Below are 18336 nucleotides of genomic sequence, written 5' to 3' on the forward strand. Positions count from 1 at the left end.
AGAAGAAACATAACATCCCTCATTGGCTTTCTGAAGTTTCCCGCCAGAGGAAGTGAGATCTCTCTGTGCAGGTGTCATGTCTCGTCTCATCTCATCTCTAGCCGCTTTATCCTGTTCTACAGGATCGTAGGCAAGCTGGAGCCTATCCCAGCTGGAGCCTATCCCAGCTGACTACGGGCGAAAGGCGGGGTACACCCTGGACAAGTCGCTAGGTCATCACAGGGCTGACACATAGACAGCCATTCACACTCACATTCACACCTACGGTCAATTTAGAGTCACCAGTTAACCTAACCTGCATGTCTTTGGACTGTGGGGGAAACCGGAGCACCCGGAGGAAACCCACGCGGACACGGGGAGAACATGCAAACTCTGCACAGAAAGGCCCTCGCCGGCCACAGGGCTCGAACCCGGACCTTCTTATTATTAAAACTCTGTGCATTTTATGCGGTTTTATAACAGAGTTGACAAGAACATTGGGATGGATTTAAAAAATATATATATTTTTTTATTACTGAAATTTCACATACAGAAAATAGACTTTCTATGCAGTTGATTTTACAACAGTTAATAGAATAAGCCCCAAAAAACAGACTGTTCGACTGAATCACTTCATGTTTATTCAGATTGAATGTATGAATCAGTAGTCGAAGACAGCCGGTAATATGGGGGGAGGGGTGGGAGTCATTTTAGTCAATGTTTTATGGATAAATTGGGTCTAAAATGTGCATCAAGCATTGCTATTGGTGAAAGTTTGTCATGATTTGCATTGTTGTTCAAAACTGATTCAATAAAAATTCCTTTTGTGGAAAATAACAAAAGGTTTATGTCTGAGACGCGAAAGGTGCCCTGAATTCTAGAATGACCCATATATGCAGACTTTGTTGTTAAGTCAAGACTTGACTGTTTTTAGAATGGCAATTCTATTGATATTTTAAAAATTAATGCTTGAACACTGTATGAAATGATCAAAGTGAAATCTTGGCCAATTTGTACGACAGACTGTGATAACATGTGGTCTCCATGTTCTAGTATATGATGACAATTATTTTGCAATAGACCTGCCATTGAAGAACTTTACTATGTTCTGCTTATATCATCAGTTCGCAATCTGGGCTTTCTGTCCGGTAGCATGGTGATTTATGTTCTTCATTGCCACTACTGTATTTGTAGCTGCCCTGTGGGTTTGGTGTAATCCTATGCTGTCCTAAAATTGGTGGCTTTTACAGGAGTATTATACAAGTAGCAGTTGTCACACTCTGAGATTTGGATCAAACATTTCTGACCCTTCCAAAATTGTTTCGTTAACTGTCTTTGGTCCCAGTAGTATTGAATCAGCCCTCGGTGAGCATGTCGCATAATATATGTACACCAAGACTACTGATCTGAGCCCATGAGCAAAGTCTTTAATGGAAAAATTTCAGCAATAATTGTCTAGTGTAAAGCTGGCTTAAGCAGATGAGGTGAACAGTGCCTCTCTTTCATGGTATGTCTGAGATATGCATCTGCGTTTTCTTATTGATTGATTGCGTCCTGATAGCAAGTCAGCCAAATCTTTTAGTCAGACCAAAAGGAACTTTTTCATTGGTGGATATAATGCTTGTGCTTATCTCGATTGATATACATGAAATGATTTGTTTATTGTCCACATTATAGTACACACATCTTTTGATGTCTACCTTAGCGAGTACAGTGGTAGCTGAATGACATTTTTATTGCATAACGGTCTCCAACTTCTCTTCTAAGTGCAGTTATTACAAGTCGGCTTTTCAGAACATGCGTCCTGGAATCAAATTATGAAAGGAGGGACTCCCTTCTCGGATGTCATAAACACAGATGAAAGCTTCTGTCTATGGAGATGGACGCACTTCTAGACATATAAACGAGAGACGTATATTTTTATTATTAATGACACGGATAGTATTGCTTAGCCAACAACATCCTAGAGTTCCCGGCGTGTAAGAACTGAGACAAAGAAACTACTGTACTGGAATTTTTATATAGTTATAATCGGAGTCAGTGACTGAGCTGGTTTTAAACCAGCATGGCGTACTTGTGTGACTGAGACGCCAAATGATGTTGATTTGAAGTGATAAAACTTGTCGGAAGCTGAGAGCAGATACCTCTTAGGGAATTTGGAGGCTATTAGAAAGGAGTTCTCTTAACACAGAAGGCATCTTGCATGGTTGTGATCAATAACATCCTCTAAGTGAATCCTGATTCCTGGCAGAGAAACGGAGAAAGGGGGCGAACGAGAGACAGCGATAACAGTTCATAGTAAGCTAGTTTTTCCTTATCAATATTTCAGTAGGAAAGTTCAAACCTAAATTGAACTGGATTGGATTGTTTTGCTTTGCATGGCTTTCTGGGACTATAATGTTAACTTTGTTCTCTAGAACTATTGAAATCCTAAGATCATTCTGCTTTACTGCAGACTTCCTTGCTTTGATGATGGCTTTTGATTGATGAAGCTTACCAGGAAAGCTTTAATCTAGAAGATTCCATAGTGAAAGGGTCAGGTTAGTCCGTCATCCTTCTACCTCCATCTCACCTCCATCTCAACAGCTGCTGGCAGAGATAAAGTGCGGCATCACTAGCTCTTTCTTCTCCGACTTCTTCAAGCACTCGAGGTGTCCTGAAATTAGAGAGCTGTAATGGCAAAAAGAGCGTCCTGTGCGAACTGGGTTTGAAACAATAAGGCCGAGTTTGCCTTTTGATATCGGCCATGCGTTACTGGTTATAATATCCGATTCTGTAAGAACATGGTGATAATCGCCTGGCTATCTCAGTGGGTCTGTATACTCTGGTTCTTTTTGTAGTAACTGCTGTATAATGCTCCTACATTTACACCTACACACTGAGTCACAACTATCATGTAGTCTGAATTGCTGTCTATTACTATGTCTCTTGGTTTGTTTTCCTGAGTAATGGATTTGAGTAATTGTACTCCTCCTTGCATTTTGTTTCCATTAGGAAAGCACAGCATCGGGGGTTAGTGAGGATGACTTCGACAGGAGAGATGCCTCCCTCTCCTCCTGATCGCTCCGTATCCCGAGACTCGCAGGATTCCATGGAGGATTACTGGAGTGAAGTGAGGAACATCGAGGAGGACTGCCAAGAAAGCCAGGAGGAGATGGAGAAGGGCAGCATTGATGGTGAGTGCAGAATGCTCTACATGAACCATCACTTTGCCAAAAGTTCATCTCGCGTATCATATTTCGCTGGTTTTCAACATAGGGTTCTGCTTTAAAGATGGCTGGATATAATAACGATGAAAGCTTATGCTTTATTTTCATTGAGCTAAATTTGAAATGTGGATCTGCTGGATTTGGGCCCACTTCTGCATCTTTGGACGTTTTTTTTTATGCTTGGCAGCATTGGATAAAATATTTGGCCTTGTACACATGTACTCTGTAAGCGTCCTGGTCTACACAGGGATTTCTGAAGGAAAATGGTTAACAGGTGTTTTCACTCATGTTTTTATTGGCTTTTTTTTTTTTACTTTTGTGTGATTTATAGTGATTTTTCCCCCCCTTTCATAAAGAGGCCAGCATTAGGGGGCCATGCTTCAAGCACGGTTAGGGACATTTAAATGAATAATGTATGCGAGACAGGCTGAAGCATTTGAACTTTTTGGGTTCTACATAGACCTCCCAGTGTTTTTAAGGGCACGGAGTTTCTAAACCTCTGTGTTCTGCAAGTGTTGGTTAAATTATCATTCCGAATACCTAGAAACTTATAATTGGACACCATAGCAAACATTCCATACTAGGCTTTTTAAAGGCCTCTCATCACTTTCACCGTTTCCCTCGCTCTGATTGCCCCAACAAGGAGATGTTGATCACATGCAAAAAAATCAGCTATGGATGTTGGTGTAGATAAACAGGATTCTTAGCATTCTGTAATTCTTCATGGTAGAAGCAGAACTGGAGGAAGCATGGCTGCACGAAGCTGGTCTCTCCACGCTGGTGTCTGGAGCTCTCGTTGACGGTCCTGCCGAGGCTCTCTTGTCCACGCTTACTCGCTCTCAAGCCGCCATGGTGAAGAAACGACTGGACAACTACACTCAAACCCTACGCAAGAGGAACAAGCAGCCCATGCGCCATGTCCGGGATGTCTTCTCCACAGCTGACACATCGGTAAGCAAAAGGTGCAGTACGCTGGAGATTTATGATCGGGAGGCTCTTGGGAGATCCTAACAGATTTCAGATACTGTAGTCTGTTGTGAATTAAAGATGCTGGTTTGATATTCTTGGATTTCTATGTTGAGTTGAGTATATTTTATTAACTCTTGGCCTCTGACAGGAACATCAATTCAGGAATGAGCAGTACACCATTGTCTATTTTTGGGATTTTGGATCAGGACTGAGTATCTTGCGGGATTAATTGGTTCCTGCCCCCAAATTTCAGATGAGCTGCACAATCTGGGTTTTTTCTTTTTAACTTAAGCTGTCCGAGATGATGAGTTGCATATGCAGCAGATAGAGCTGCTACTCGCCCTTAAATCTCCTGCTGTCTGAAGTCACCATGAAGCCTTTCAGGTGTCAGTCTCGTTTAGGAACCTACTGATAAGAGTGACAGCTGTATTAGCGTAAGGACAGAAAAGGCGAGACGTTCCTGAGCATGCCACCCATTTGCCTGGTCAGCTGCTCTCTACTCATTTCGAAACATATCGGTCTTACTGACCTGAGGCTGGAATGTGGAACAACTCAGACTGTGTTTAAATTAGCCATCAGTGTTCATATCCAATGACCCAAGAAAAGAATATGGAGAACTTTAGACTACTCAAGTTGCCTTTTAAATAAACATGGACTCTCTTAGATTTAGTAAAGCTGGCATGAAGCTGTCAAGAGAATAAACCTGACAAATTGATTCATCCTTGCTTCAGTGGATAACCTTACCTGGGAACTATAGAAACTGTAATTTCTAAGAACATCATCTTTAATCATGAATACTGTCCTGAACTCATCCCAGGAGTTGTATTTACATTATGCTTACACTGAACACTCTTTCAGCGCATACTGCTTGCCTTTACTCTTCTACAACTGTATCTGTCGGAAGGTGTACTTTTCCTTATCACTGGGGTGGTACTCTTGGTATTACCAATACAAAGTACATCTTTTTTCCCTTTAGTATGGATATTTTACCTGGAAACCATTAAAAATAGTAAGGAACATAATCGGACCTTATACCATCGTGTTGGCCTAGTGGTTAGCGTGTCCGCCTCTCGATCGGGAGATTGTGAGTTCTACTCCTGGTCGGCTCATACCAAAGACCATCATAAAAATGGTACTTACTGCCATCTGGCAAGGCACGCTGCAATACAGGTGCGAGTGGGGAGTCTAGCCCCCCCACTGTAACCCTAGCTATGTAATAGGCGAGAGTTCGAGGGCTACGTACACAGAGATCGGCGCCACCCTATGCGCCACATGGCGTGGGAAGGACTTTGATAATTGGACCTTAAAGGCCACTGCTCAGTTAGTGGACCTGCTCAGTTAATTGGACCTTAAAGGCCACTGCTCAGTTAGTGGACCTGCTCAGTTAATTGGACCTTAAAGGCCACTGTTCTTATTCTTGGGTAAATGACACATCGTCCTCACTGCTGAACCCAATCTGGGCTTAAGGCGGACCATGTTTGGTTGACTTTGCCGGAATTGCAGCAGTAGGGTGGCTGATTCCTTTCTCCGCACTCGCACACAGTTTAGACTAGCCAGTTAACCTAACTGCATGTCTTTGGACTGCGGGGGAAACCGGAGCACCCAAAGGAAACCCACACAGACACGGGGAAAACATGCAAACTCCACACAGAAAGGGCCCTGCCAAACACTGAGCTCGAACCCAGAACCTTCTTGCTGTGAGGTGGCAGTGCTAACCACTTGCACCATCATTCTGCCCCACAAATCACACGTACAAAACATGCACCCCTGTTACTACCTCAACAACATGGAAAAATACAGTTTGGTACCTTTTTATTTCTGAGAGTGTGTAATGAAATGTAATCCGATTATCTGGCGTTTCTTGAAAGTGAATGAGTTCCATTTTGAACCTGGTTTCGCTGAAGGTTTCCACGTGTCATCTCGGAGTTTTTTTTTTTTTAAACTGCCGTTGTTGTCTCTGGCTTGTTGCATCTGGATTTCTGTACGGTACATCTGCTTTGTGACAATGTCTATTGTTTAAAGCTCTATACAAATTGAAATGAACCGAGAGTTGTTTATGTGTGGGAATTCGATAATAAACACCAAAATAAAGGCAGCTCTCAAAGACCACCCGAGAGTGACTCTGTGACTAAGAGCATGTGAAGTGGGTGAGTCACTGGTCTGTCCTGTCAGAGGCTGACCAGAACGAGTGTTAAAGAGGCACAACATACAAAGGAAAAAAAAAAAAAACTGGAACATGTTAGTACATGCAGTGAATTCGTCTTTGAATGTTCTACCATATCAATATCATGTAGTAAAAAAAAAAAAAAAGGTATAGGGAGAATGTCTTCAATGGACATCTGGTCAACAAATGGTGTTTGATGGAGCAAGGGAGTCGGCGTGCTGGCAGAGAATGTAGGGTAGTGACTCATAGCCAGCTGGACTGGCAACTGAGACTCGCAGTGTGTCTATGGTAAGCATGCAGTCGTGAGTAGAGCTTGGCACAGTGGACTAATGTACTAAACTTAGATCCTGTAATGTGATCTAGATTACAGAAGAGGGGGTGATGGATCATTAAGGACCTTTCTAGGGAATGGAGGCAAAATGAGGGAAGGACCACAACAGGAAGTCTGGTTATGAATATGAACCATTATCATTTGTTAGGATGTGATGCAGCATTATTGTTCAGATTTGTAGCATTTAAAGTTCTATTCAAAACAGATATTCACATACAACCATATGTCAGGGGTTCAGACTTTTTCCACCCAGGCATCCTTTAACTGTAAAATAAATTCATGAACATTTATTTAAATTGGTAATATTATAATAATTTTTGTCTCTGTAAGCGCCAAAGAGCTTTTGATTCCTAAACATTCCACCAACCTGAACACGTGAGATTCAAGTTGATGTTATTTGTAGGTGACCTGTTTGAGTTATTGAGGTTTTGAATTAAAGCATTTAAATTTAAACGAACACTCAAATAATCTAATAACTCTGATAATGGTGAGCTGTGATTTCCACCAGGTCACCATGTTACTAAATTTAAGGGGGGAATAAATAAACAAATTATAAAACATATGACACCTTTTTTACTCGGAACATAATGGGCTACTTGTATTTTTCTTACGAACTACAGCCGGCGCATCGAGAACGGCAACCGTGACACAAATCTCTATATGTCACTCGTGAGGAAATTAGTAAATTGTTTTAATTAATTTTTGTTTGTGAATGTGTTTATATAATAAACAGAAAATCCATACGTTTGCTTGAAGATATGAAGTTTATCTTCTCGTGTTGAAAAACTTACATTTTCCATGCAAAATACATCGCAGATCTGAGTGACATATATATTTAAATAATATTGGCTGGCGTTGAGTGGTATATCAGATGTATTCCATTCAGCTAGCATGATACTGAACGAGTCGAAGACGAGTTCAATCTCATGCTTGCTGAATGGAATACATCTGATATACCATGAAAAAAGTCAGCCATTATTATTATTATTATTATTATTATTATTATTATTATATACACACACACACACACACACACACACACACACACACTCTCTCTCTGTCTGTCTCTCCAGATCAGCATTCTCGTAGGCCAACGCTAGCTTACCTGCAAGTTGGTGCTGTTGGCATGGTAGTGAAGTCACCTTCCAGCCGGTGTAGCGTTCATCAGTAGCACAGGCTAATGACCGAGAAACTAAGATTTCTGTCCCAGGATTCTTCTTCCACGCATACTCGCCACAGCATTTTTCACTCAGACTTAAGTATTCATTTCCCGATGTAATTTACTTGGCGACTTTTAAAATCAACATCTACAACTAAACACAACGGAGCGACCTGGCAGCCAAAGTTCTCTCAAAATCTTCTGCTCTTAACGATGCAAACCTCGCGACCATGTTTGTTTACAAACTGTCAGTCACTCGCTAGCATGGAAGTTTTACATCTCCAGTGTGTCTCTCTTCCAGTTTTTCGATGTCCGTTGGTATGTTTTTCTCTTGTAAATATGCGTGAAGAATATATAATTAAGATTTGGTAGCCTTTCGGGTGTTCAGCATGTCTTCAGTTTTTAGTTTATTTATTTAGTGCTTAATTATAGCAGAGCTAATCCTAGCAGTAGCACTGGATTAACCTCGTCTTCTCTCTTTCCCGGCCGACAAAGAAATGATTATGCGCATGCACAGAAGAAAAGTTTTGTCATTGGATATTCGCATCAGCTCTGATGTGTGACGTTGTGTTGTCTTGACAACGTGGAATATTATAACCAATACTGCACGCTCATTCTCCATTGAGGAGAGTGGCGCAATACATGTAGGATAAGCAATATGATAATATTGAATGCTATCAATAAACCTGCTAGAAGGGAATAGAATACATGTTTTTATTCCATGGAAAAAGTGTCCTGTATGTATAATAATTCCTGGTATTTCACTCCGACGACGTCACTCTGTGTTTTACTACTGACTGGACACACGTTGTCAATATTTAACCAGTTCAAAATTAAAATTCTTTTGATTAACTTGTGTATTTTTTTGGTCCATATAATATAAAGAACGTCACACGGTGACGTGAAGATATGAAGTTTATCTTCTTGTGTTGAAGAATACATCACTCATTTGCTTCGCTCACTTGTGAATATATTCACGACTCAAATTTCATATCTTCGTGCCACCGTGTAATATCCTCTCTATATATCTCGCTGACTTCTGGCTATGCTTCAAAATCCCCTGGACTGCACTTTGACAACCACTGCCATGTGTGGTTCTATTGCAATGAGAGAACTGACCATGACAATAAAACAGAAATCCTGTACACATGAAGTCAACTTTTGTTAAACAAGGATGTCTCTGTACTGTATTAACAAACGTTTTAACCATGGGCTTTATAGGTTGGATTGCGTTTGAATCTCGCATCACGTTGTTTGTTTTTCGTTATCACGTGTGATGTTTTTAAATATGTATTCTTGGTGAAGGATGAGTTAATTTGCATTGATCATAACTGAATTCCAATGTTCTTACAGTCTGCTGAACCAACACCAACAGTGTCCCCAAATGGGCCACCAATACTGCCCCATTGGACACCTCCCAAAGGTTAGTCTGTGTCTTTTAATGCTAGCAAAACACTGTCCCGGCCCATTATGAGACTATTGCTCGTGCTAGGTATACTCTTCTGACGAAACTCAAAAATATGTGCCTACTGTAGGTCGCAAGTCATGCCCAGTGTTCACCTCTGTGGAGAGTAGCATGTCACACTGTCAGCTGGAGCCGAATATCTTGTCCTTTGAAGTGCCGTACTCCGAGGGAGTGACTGCTCATCGGAAAGGCCGCGACTGCCTTGACTGCCAGAGAATCTGGAAAGGAGACAAAGATTTACCAGTAAGTATTTGCCTTCAGCTTAGCTTTTTCCCAATTCTGTATAATCACACACACAAAGCTTCTGTGGGCCACATAACCATTCCCTCACCGTCTGTCATTATTGTTTTTTTTTTATTGATTGCACTAAGAGCAAAAAGAAAAGATGGTCAAAGAAGCCATTACTACAATATCTACAAAAGCAATCTCCAAGAGCAGTTTATGCTTTTGGTTTCACCTAAGGAAATATATACTAAATGAACATTGCCCCTCTCATCTTATTTTGAGATGAAAATATAAACGTACTAAATGTAGATTGTCATTTTATTTTCTTTGTCTTTTTCCTTATGTCCTACTCAGACCTTTCAGATTATGAAGTCCAAGCAGGGGCTGACCAGAGTGCAAGACCTGTCCTCAGAAGACATCAAGAAGATCGGCTATATCTGTCTTATAGAACTAACCACGTTTTTCGATGCCCTGGGCATTGAACTGAAGAGGAACCGGGTAGTTCGTAGCAAGGTGCGGGGTGAGTACTGCTGAACTTTTAACAGTTCATATTTCATCACTTATTCTCCAGATATGTTTTGGTTGGTGTGATCACTGCCTTCTTCTTTTTGCAGAAACGGGCATATTTGGAGTTCCCCTGACTACATTGTTGGAAAATGACCAAAAGAAATTTCCTGGCTCGAAAGTTCCTCTTGTTTTCAAAAAGGTGCGTAGCTTATCTCTCAGACTTGGTCTTGTTTTTGCTGGTCTATGGAGCAGGGGTTTGAACCATAGCAATACTTCTTTTGGTTTGTCTCAAAGTGGAAACTTCCACACAGAGATTCTTTGCACTGGACATTCTGGAAAGTCGTTAATCAGCGCTTTGTCGGGTTAGGTCTCGGGTCCCTCGCTCCTCCTCAGCTCCAGCCACAGCTTGATATCTTTTATTATTCTAACTTGCATGGCCTTTCTTCTTCTTAGCAAGTGCTTTCCAAAATAACTATCAAGTCTCAGCCTTGGATCTGCAGTTTCCCCCCTGAGAAAAGGGCAGCTGTTAAGATCGTGGTATTTTATTTTATTTTATTCCCCCCCCCGTCTGTTTTTGCCTGGAAGGTACAATAGTGTTATAGTAAAGGACTACAGAGTCACACATCTTTCCACTTCATGTGACCTCTCACTGTATCATCACTGCCATTTTGAGGACTGAATAGGGAACTGGCCGCGTCAGGATTACTGTCTGTGCTTCATTAAGAGGATTAATTTACATTTATAGTGATAATCAACTGCCAAACTACATTTGAATACATAACATATCAAGCGAATCCTCCCTGGCATGCTGCTTTGTAGCTATATTAGCTGGCTAGTTTATCTGGGCAGCGTTTATTTCTAACATTAGCAAACGTTAGCCGATATTAACTTACCCTCCCTGTAATGACAATGTTTTGGGCTGTTTTTTTTTCTTCTCCTTATGAAACCCCCTGGGATCCATTACCCACCCAGATATGAGGAGCCAGTAGGATTCTGTGCTCTTAAATGCTTTGAGGTTCGTCTGGGGCTTGTTTTTAATATAAATATTGGGAGAAAATATCTTTGGTAAGTTTTCTGCCATTTTAAGTGGAATCAGAAGTTGGGGGAAGGGTCCATAAGGACCGCTGTATATTTTATCAGCTCTGTTGAAGTAAAGTGAAAAATGTTGGACATCGTTCACCCCAGTTATGTTTTTCAGCAAAGCCAGAAATTCAGTCGGATATTTGAACATGTTTAACGATGGCGTGACGGCTGTGGATTAATAGATCATGGTCTGTTAATTTGTCCAGGTAACAAAAGTAACAAGGTACAAATTCATCATCCCAGATTGTGTTGGTCTTTTCCTATGCCAGGCAAGTCATACTGTACCCAAGTACGTCTGCATTGAACAGGAACTGATGGTGGAATCTAGAAATAGAGCAGACCAAGTCTTTGATTTTGTGTCCAAAAAAAAAACCTAAACCTTCGTACAAGTCCACCTATTATTATTATTTTTTTAACGGATGACTGATGCAATAGAATCGCAACACTGATGCAAGGTTTTGTCTGGGACTCGGCTACCTTCCTTGAGCAGCACAGTATTAGGGCCTTTACACACCGGAGAAGGCATGACATTGTGTAGTATGCACACCAAATCCGATGTGAATCTATAATATGTCATGTTCTATTTTGTGCTTGTTTCACACTGGTTTCGTGCTGCAACTGCCAGTTGTGTCCTTTTTTTTTTTTTTTTTTTTTAAATTTTTTTTAAAGATTTTTTTTTTTTGGGCTTTTTGCACCTTTATTGGATAGGACAGTGTAGAGACAGGAAATGAGCGGGAGAGAGAGACGGATCGGGAGGGATCGGGAAATGACCTCGGGCCGGAATCGAACCCGGGTCCCCGGATTTATGGTATGGCACCTTATCCACCTGAGCCACGACGCCCCAAGTTGTGTCCTGAGTGAACGAAGGAGTTGTCCAGCAGTGTTGAAGACAATAATTTTGGACACACACTCAAGAAAGAGAACGTCTTGGGTACAAATGACAACAGTGAGAGTTTCATAATCTTGTTCGAGTTGAAGCTGAGAGATGGGATGTTGGACAACAAGACAGCAAGCAGTGCTCACGGTGTTGTGTGTTCATGGGTGAAATAATATAGAGGTTTATTCCTACGTTTTAAGTCCAACATGAAAACAAGGGAGGGAGGGAGAGAGCGCAGAAATCTGTGAGCAGAAGATTCATGAGCGCAAAAAAACAGTCTGAGCGTGAGAGAGGGCTATTCGGCAGAAAGGGCAGGTTTTTTGAGCAGGAGCAGAGCAAATTTGCACATGAGAAGGGAATCTTTGACAGAGAGGGGGGAAACACTGCAAAATCTGACCGTGAAATAAATAAATACTGCTCTCATATTGAAAGGTCACGCTCTTGATTAAAGATGGGGGGGAATCCATAGAAATATAACCAATATAGCCACTCCGCTCCCAGATATGAGTGACGCCGGTGCACAGCAGAGGCTTGCTGCTACATTCGAGGCTGTTTTGCCAGCCGTCTCCTATGTCATCATGTGACGTCTATTCTGCACAACATGATTGGTTGATGCCTTTACTCCTGGTAATAAAGCTCAGAAAAATCAACATCGGTGCAAAAAAATGTTGCTTTTTAATAATAATAATAATAATAATAATAATAATAATAAACTTGATTAGGCACAGGGTTTCAGAAGCTGACACTTATTTACATGAAAGCTGTGCACGGCAAAAATAAATCAATGGCAAATATAGAATTAATAAAAATATGATAATGTGGATAAAAATATGACAACTTATGGTGATTTGTATTGACGATGGAAACTTTATGGAACAGAGTGAAAATTATAATTCCTTTAGAGGTCTCATCTCATCTCATTATCTGTAGCCGCTTTATCCTGTTCTACAGGATCGCAGGCAAGCTGGAGCCTATCCCAGCTGACTACGGGCGAAAGGCGGGGTACACCCTGGACAAGTCGCCAGGTCATCACAGGGCTGACACATAGACACAGACAACCATTCACACTCACATTCACACCTACGCTCAATTTAGAGTCACCAGTTAACCTAACCTGCATGTCTTTGGACTGTGGGGGAAACCAGAGCACCCGGAGGAAACCCACGCAGACACGGGGAGAACATGCAAACTCCGCACAGAAAGGCCCTCACCAGCCCCGGGGCTCGAACCCGGACCCTCTTGCTGTGAGGCGAGAGTGCTAACCACTACACCACCTCCTTTAGAGGTTTGAGTGCAAATTTAAAAAAAAAAAATTTCGCTACGTAATCATGTTCTCGTGACGAAAACAACAGTTCGCAAAAATGTATCGACGTGAAATAATCCCACCAAAATAAAACACCTCCGGTGTGTAAAAACCTTTAGGCTGCATTCTAGAGTTTAAGCCAAATCCCTAAGTGACTTTATTTACAGAGGAGAATCCTCTTGATGGTGTAATTTGCCTAAAGACTAGCTTTAATCGGTGTTAAGAAATCGGACTGTGTGCCACAGAGACTTTTTACTAAATTTTGCCTTGCATCTGTTTTTAGATAGAGTGTGGGAGGGGAAGGAGTTCAAAAGTCCACCACAAGCTGAGAATGTAATGTTCTGTACGGATTCCTCGCGGCTTGAGAGCAACCTGTTCCAGTTTAGAGGAATTAACGAGAAAATTCTATTACAATGATGAAACATGAAGGAATATTAAAACAGTTGTACGTATAGAAGAGCATACACGGAACTGAAAGGACATATGTCGTGCTAGAGTATTTTTAAAAACGTCTGTTTATTCATGCGATCCAGCAGTGATTGGAGCACAGCAGAACAATAAGGTCCTTAAATAATGAGAACATGTTTTCACAGATCACAAGGCATGTATAACCTTCACAGACACAGCAGAGGATATTTTCTTCTCATATACTCTTAAGCAGCTGTATTTACTGTAAACTAATTGCTATGTCTGATATCCAGGATGACTTTCTGTTTCGTACCAAATCCGACTGTGCGCTGCGGACCGGAGAGAGGAGGAGAAAGCTTATCCGTTTGTGTTTTTAGTGTAGGTTTCATTATTTGAGCAAGAGCCTTGCTGTATGATTGGCTTATCAGTGAGAGATAAAGCAGCTTCTATCTGTTCTTAAAAGGAGTGGAATGCTGAAAAAGCTCACACAGCACACTGCGTTATCGCGAAACAATTTGGGGGGGGTGTCCGAGACTCTGAGAAGGGAGAAACGCAGGCGAACAAAAACACCCCGGAATAAGCAGATGCCATACATTCAGTTTATTGAGTGAAAAAGGGGCCATATTGCGCTCTGAGAGTCCATCATGAGCATGACGGTTCTTTGTGTGTTTTTGTGTGCAGCTGTTGTCGAAGTTGGAGCAGACGGGGCTGCAGACGGAAGGAATTCTCAGGGTGCCTGGCTCCGCCTCTAGAGTAAAGGTAAAACACCTTAACCCCTCATACTGTTTTCACGCTTTAGAATTGAATCAGCAATTCAATTCAACCACTGAGTGAGTGATTCAGCTTTATTATTATTATTGTTGTTGTTATTGTTCATTCCACAGGGAAAAAAAAACATCATAAGGTGAATTTGTCCAAAATTTGTTTTTGATGTCATTCAGCATCAGCTAGTTTTAAATCCTAGACACACCACATTTCCATCACCATGTTATCTCAGATTTCATAACCTGCCATGAACGGAAAATGAAAAAAGCATGTGGCTGCCTGATGACTCGTACAGTACACACACGCACGTTTAGCATTTTACAGACCTATTTAGCCCCTCCTTCTGTCTCTTTACCACTATGATTCGGTTTCACTCCCTACTACATGCACATTCTTTGTGCCCTTGTTGCTCTTTCCATGTGTAACTGCTCAGAACTAATGGAAGCTGTTGGCGCCTGCATGGGGTTTACTTATTGATAGAAATCTCTTAAGAGGCTGTGAAGCTGTGCATCTCATTCAAATGGAACAATCCAATCCAAGTCTAGCAGAAATTAACACATTTAAAAGGCAGCTCATCGTTGAGATGGAAGGAGTAGTGCGTGTAATCCCATAAAAGCATTTTGGGGTGACCATTTGTGTGCGTGTATGTGTACACTGCTGCATTATCTACAAGCAGGGATTGTTTGTAGACTCAGCCTCTGTATAGTGTGTTCTCCAGTGGAGTATATCAGGTAGGTCAAAGACAAACTAGTTAACAGTAACGTACGGACATTCTTTTTAGAAATCATGGACGCCACGTCCTCTGGGCTAAAGGGGAATGGGACCATCCGGCTTGTTTATCAGTGCACAGTTCAAAAGCCAGCATCTGTAGTGGTATGAGGGTGCATTAGTGCACATGACATGGGTAGCTTGGCATTGTCTTCCTTCTTCCAGCAAGACAAAGCCAAACTGCTTTCTCATCTCATTATCTCTAGCCGCTTTATCCTGTTCTACAGGGTCGCAGGCAAGCTGGAGCCTATCCCAGCTGACTATGGGCGAAAGGCAGGGTACACCCTGGACAAGTCGCCAGGTCATCACAGGGCTGACACATAGACACAGACAACCATTCATACTCACATTCACACCTACGGTCAATTTAGAGTCACCAGTTAACCTAACCTGCATGTCTTTGGACTGTGGGGGAAACCGGAGCACCCGGAGGAAACCCACGGGGAGAACATGCAAACTCTGCACAGAAAGGCCCTCGCCGGCCCCGGGGCTCAAACCCAGGACCTTCTTGCTGTGAGGCGACAGCGCTAACCACTACACCACCGTGCCGCCCAAACTGCTTTCTGCACATGTTAAAACTGCATGGCTCTGTAGTAAAAGAGTCTGGGTGCTAAACTGGCCTGCCTGCAGTCCAGACCTGTCTCTTATTTATTTAAAACCTTTGGCGCATTATGAAGCACAAAACATGGCAAAAGAGACCCTGAACTGTTGAGCAACTGAAATTGTACGGTGGTGCTTGAAAGTTTGTGAACCCTTTAGAATTTTCTATATTTCTGCATAAATATGACCTAAAACATCATCAGATTTTCACACAAGTCCTAAAAGTAGATAAAGAGAACACAGTTAAACAAACGAGACAAAAATATTATACTTGGTCATTTATGTATTGAGGAAAATGATCCAATATTACATATCTGTGAGTGGCAAAAGTATGTGAACCTCTAGGATTAGCAGTTAATTTGAAGGTGAAATTAGAGTCAGGTGTTTTCAATCAATGGGATGACAATCAGGTGTGAGTGGGCACCCTGTTTTATTTAAAGAACAGGGATCTATCAAAGTCTGATCTTCACAACACATGTTTGTGGAAGTGTATCATGGCACGAACAAAGGAGGTTTCTGAGGACCTCAGAAAAAGCATTGTTGATGCTCATCAGGCTGGAAAAGGTTACAAAACCATCTCTAAAGAGTTTGGACTCCACCAATCCACAGTCAGACAGATTGTGTACAAATGGAGGAAATTCAAGACCATTGTTACCCTCTGCAGGAGTGGTGGACCAACAAAGATCACTCCAAGAGTAAGGCGTGTAATAGTCAGCGAGGTCAGAAAGGACCCCAGGTAGCTTCTAAGCAACTGAAGGCCTCTCTCACATTGGCTAATGTTAATGTTTGAGTCCACCATCAGGAGAACACTGAACAACAATGGTGTGCGTGGCAGGGTTGCAAGGAGAAAGCCACTGCTCTCCAAAAAGAACATTGCTGTTTGTCTGCAGTTTGCTAAAGATCATGTGGACAAGCCAGAAGGCTGTTGTAAAAAATGTTTTGTGGACGAATGAGACCAAAATAGACCTTTTTTTGTTTAAATGAGAAGCGTTATGTTTGGAGAAAGGAAAACGCTGCATTCCAGCATAAGAACCTTATCCCATCTGTGAAACATGGTGGTGGTAGTATCATGGTTTGGGCCTGTTTTGCTGCATCTGGGCCTGGACGACTTGCCATCATTGATGGAACGATGAATTCTGAATTATACCAGTGAATTCTAAAGGAAATTGTCAGGACATCTGTCCATGACCTGAATCTCAAGAGAAGGTGGGTCATGCAGCAAGACAACGACCCTAAGCACACAAGTCGTTCTACCAAAGAATGGTTAAAGAAAGATAAAGTTAATGTTTTGGAATGGCCAAGTCAAAGTCCTGACCTTAATCCAATCGAGATGTTGTGGAAGGACCTGAAGCGAGCAGTTCATGTGAGGAAACCCACCAACATCCCAGAGTTGAAGCTGTTCTGTATGGAGGAATGGGCTAAAATTCCTCCAAGCCGGTGTGCAGGACTGATCAACAGTTACCGCAAATGTTTGGTTGCAGTTATTGCTGCACAAGGGGGTCACACCAGATACTGAAAGCAAAGGTTCACGTACTTTTGCCCCTCTCAGATATGTAATATTGGATCATTTTCCTCAATAAATAAATGACCAAGTATAATATTTTTGTCTCATTTGTTTAACTGGGTTCTCTTTATCTACTTTTAGGACTTGTGAGAAAATCTGATGTTGTTTTAGGTCATATTTATGCAGAAATATAGAAAACTCTACAGGGTTCACAAACTTTCAAGCACCACTGTATATCAGGCAAGAATGGGACAACATTTCTCTTTCAAAACTACAGCAATTGGTCTCCTCAGTTCCCAAACGTTTAGAGTGTTGTTAAAAGTAGAGGTGGTGCAACACAATGGTAAACATGCCCCTGTCCCAGTTATTCTGAAATGTGTTTGACAGCAAGTTCAAGTTGAGCATATATTTTTCAAAAAAACAATAAAATTTCTCAGTTTCAACATTTGATATGTTGTCTTTATACTAATTTCAATGAAATACAGGGTTTCCGTGATTTGCAAATTATCACATTCTGTTTTTATTTACAGTTTACAGAGTGTCCCAACTATTTTGGAATTGGGGTTTGTATTTGTTTCAATGATAATAAGAGTTTACTGTGTTTGCAGTACTGCTAGCATTGCACTGTAATGCAGTTTAAGCAGAAATGGCAGTGACGTTCTTGGTATGGAGAGACCCCAGAGCATCCTGCCTTCCTGCCTTTTTTTTTTTTCCTGCTCTGAGCCTTTACAAAGAATTTATTTTGCATGGCACCATACAGACCAGCTGTTTTACTTTAGTACTGCTCACACACATATACTCCGGGCTGAGATACGCATGGAGCGGAGTATACGTGACTATTTGTGTGTAGAGTACAACTTCAAGCTTAAAAGGAAGAGCTGTCTTTCATTAACCTGTTGATCTATTTTCACTTTGGTTAATGGATTTGTACATTACCCGTTACCTGCTGAAAGTGGCGCCAGTGAGATTTGGCTCTTGCTTCATCTCTAGCAAAAGTGAACAATGCAGCAGTGTTTTAGT

At 41.6% G+C, this 18336-nt stretch overlaps 1 protein-coding gene across 6 annotated transcripts in view; it reads left to right on the forward strand.

Annotated features, from left to right (window-relative positions):
• Positions 1–18336, forward strand: part of arhgap28 (Rho GTPase activating protein 28) — a 74343-nt gene that overhangs the window by 39261 nt on the left and 16746 nt on the right. For all 6 annotated transcript variants that reach the window (XM_060922401.1, XM_060922403.1, XM_060922402.1 and 3 more), the window contains exons 2-8: positions 2974–3155; positions 3919–4139; positions 9165–9234; positions 9347–9519; positions 9856–10021; positions 10116–10207; positions 14361–14438. In XM_060922401.1, the coding sequence (XP_060778384.1) occupies positions 2974–3155; positions 3919–4139; positions 9165–9234; positions 9347–9519; positions 9856–10021; positions 10116–10207; positions 14361–14438 (982 nt within the window). The remainder of the gene's footprint in view (positions 1–2973; positions 3156–3918; positions 4140–9164; positions 9235–9346; positions 9520–9855; positions 10022–10115; positions 10208–14360; positions 14439–18336) is intronic.

This window comes from Neoarius graeffei, chromosome 5 (assembly GCF_027579695.1).
Source record: "Neoarius graeffei isolate fNeoGra1 chromosome 5, fNeoGra1.pri, whole genome shotgun sequence".
Taxonomy (NCBI): Eukaryota; Metazoa; Chordata; class Actinopteri; order Siluriformes; family Ariidae; genus Neoarius; species Neoarius graeffei.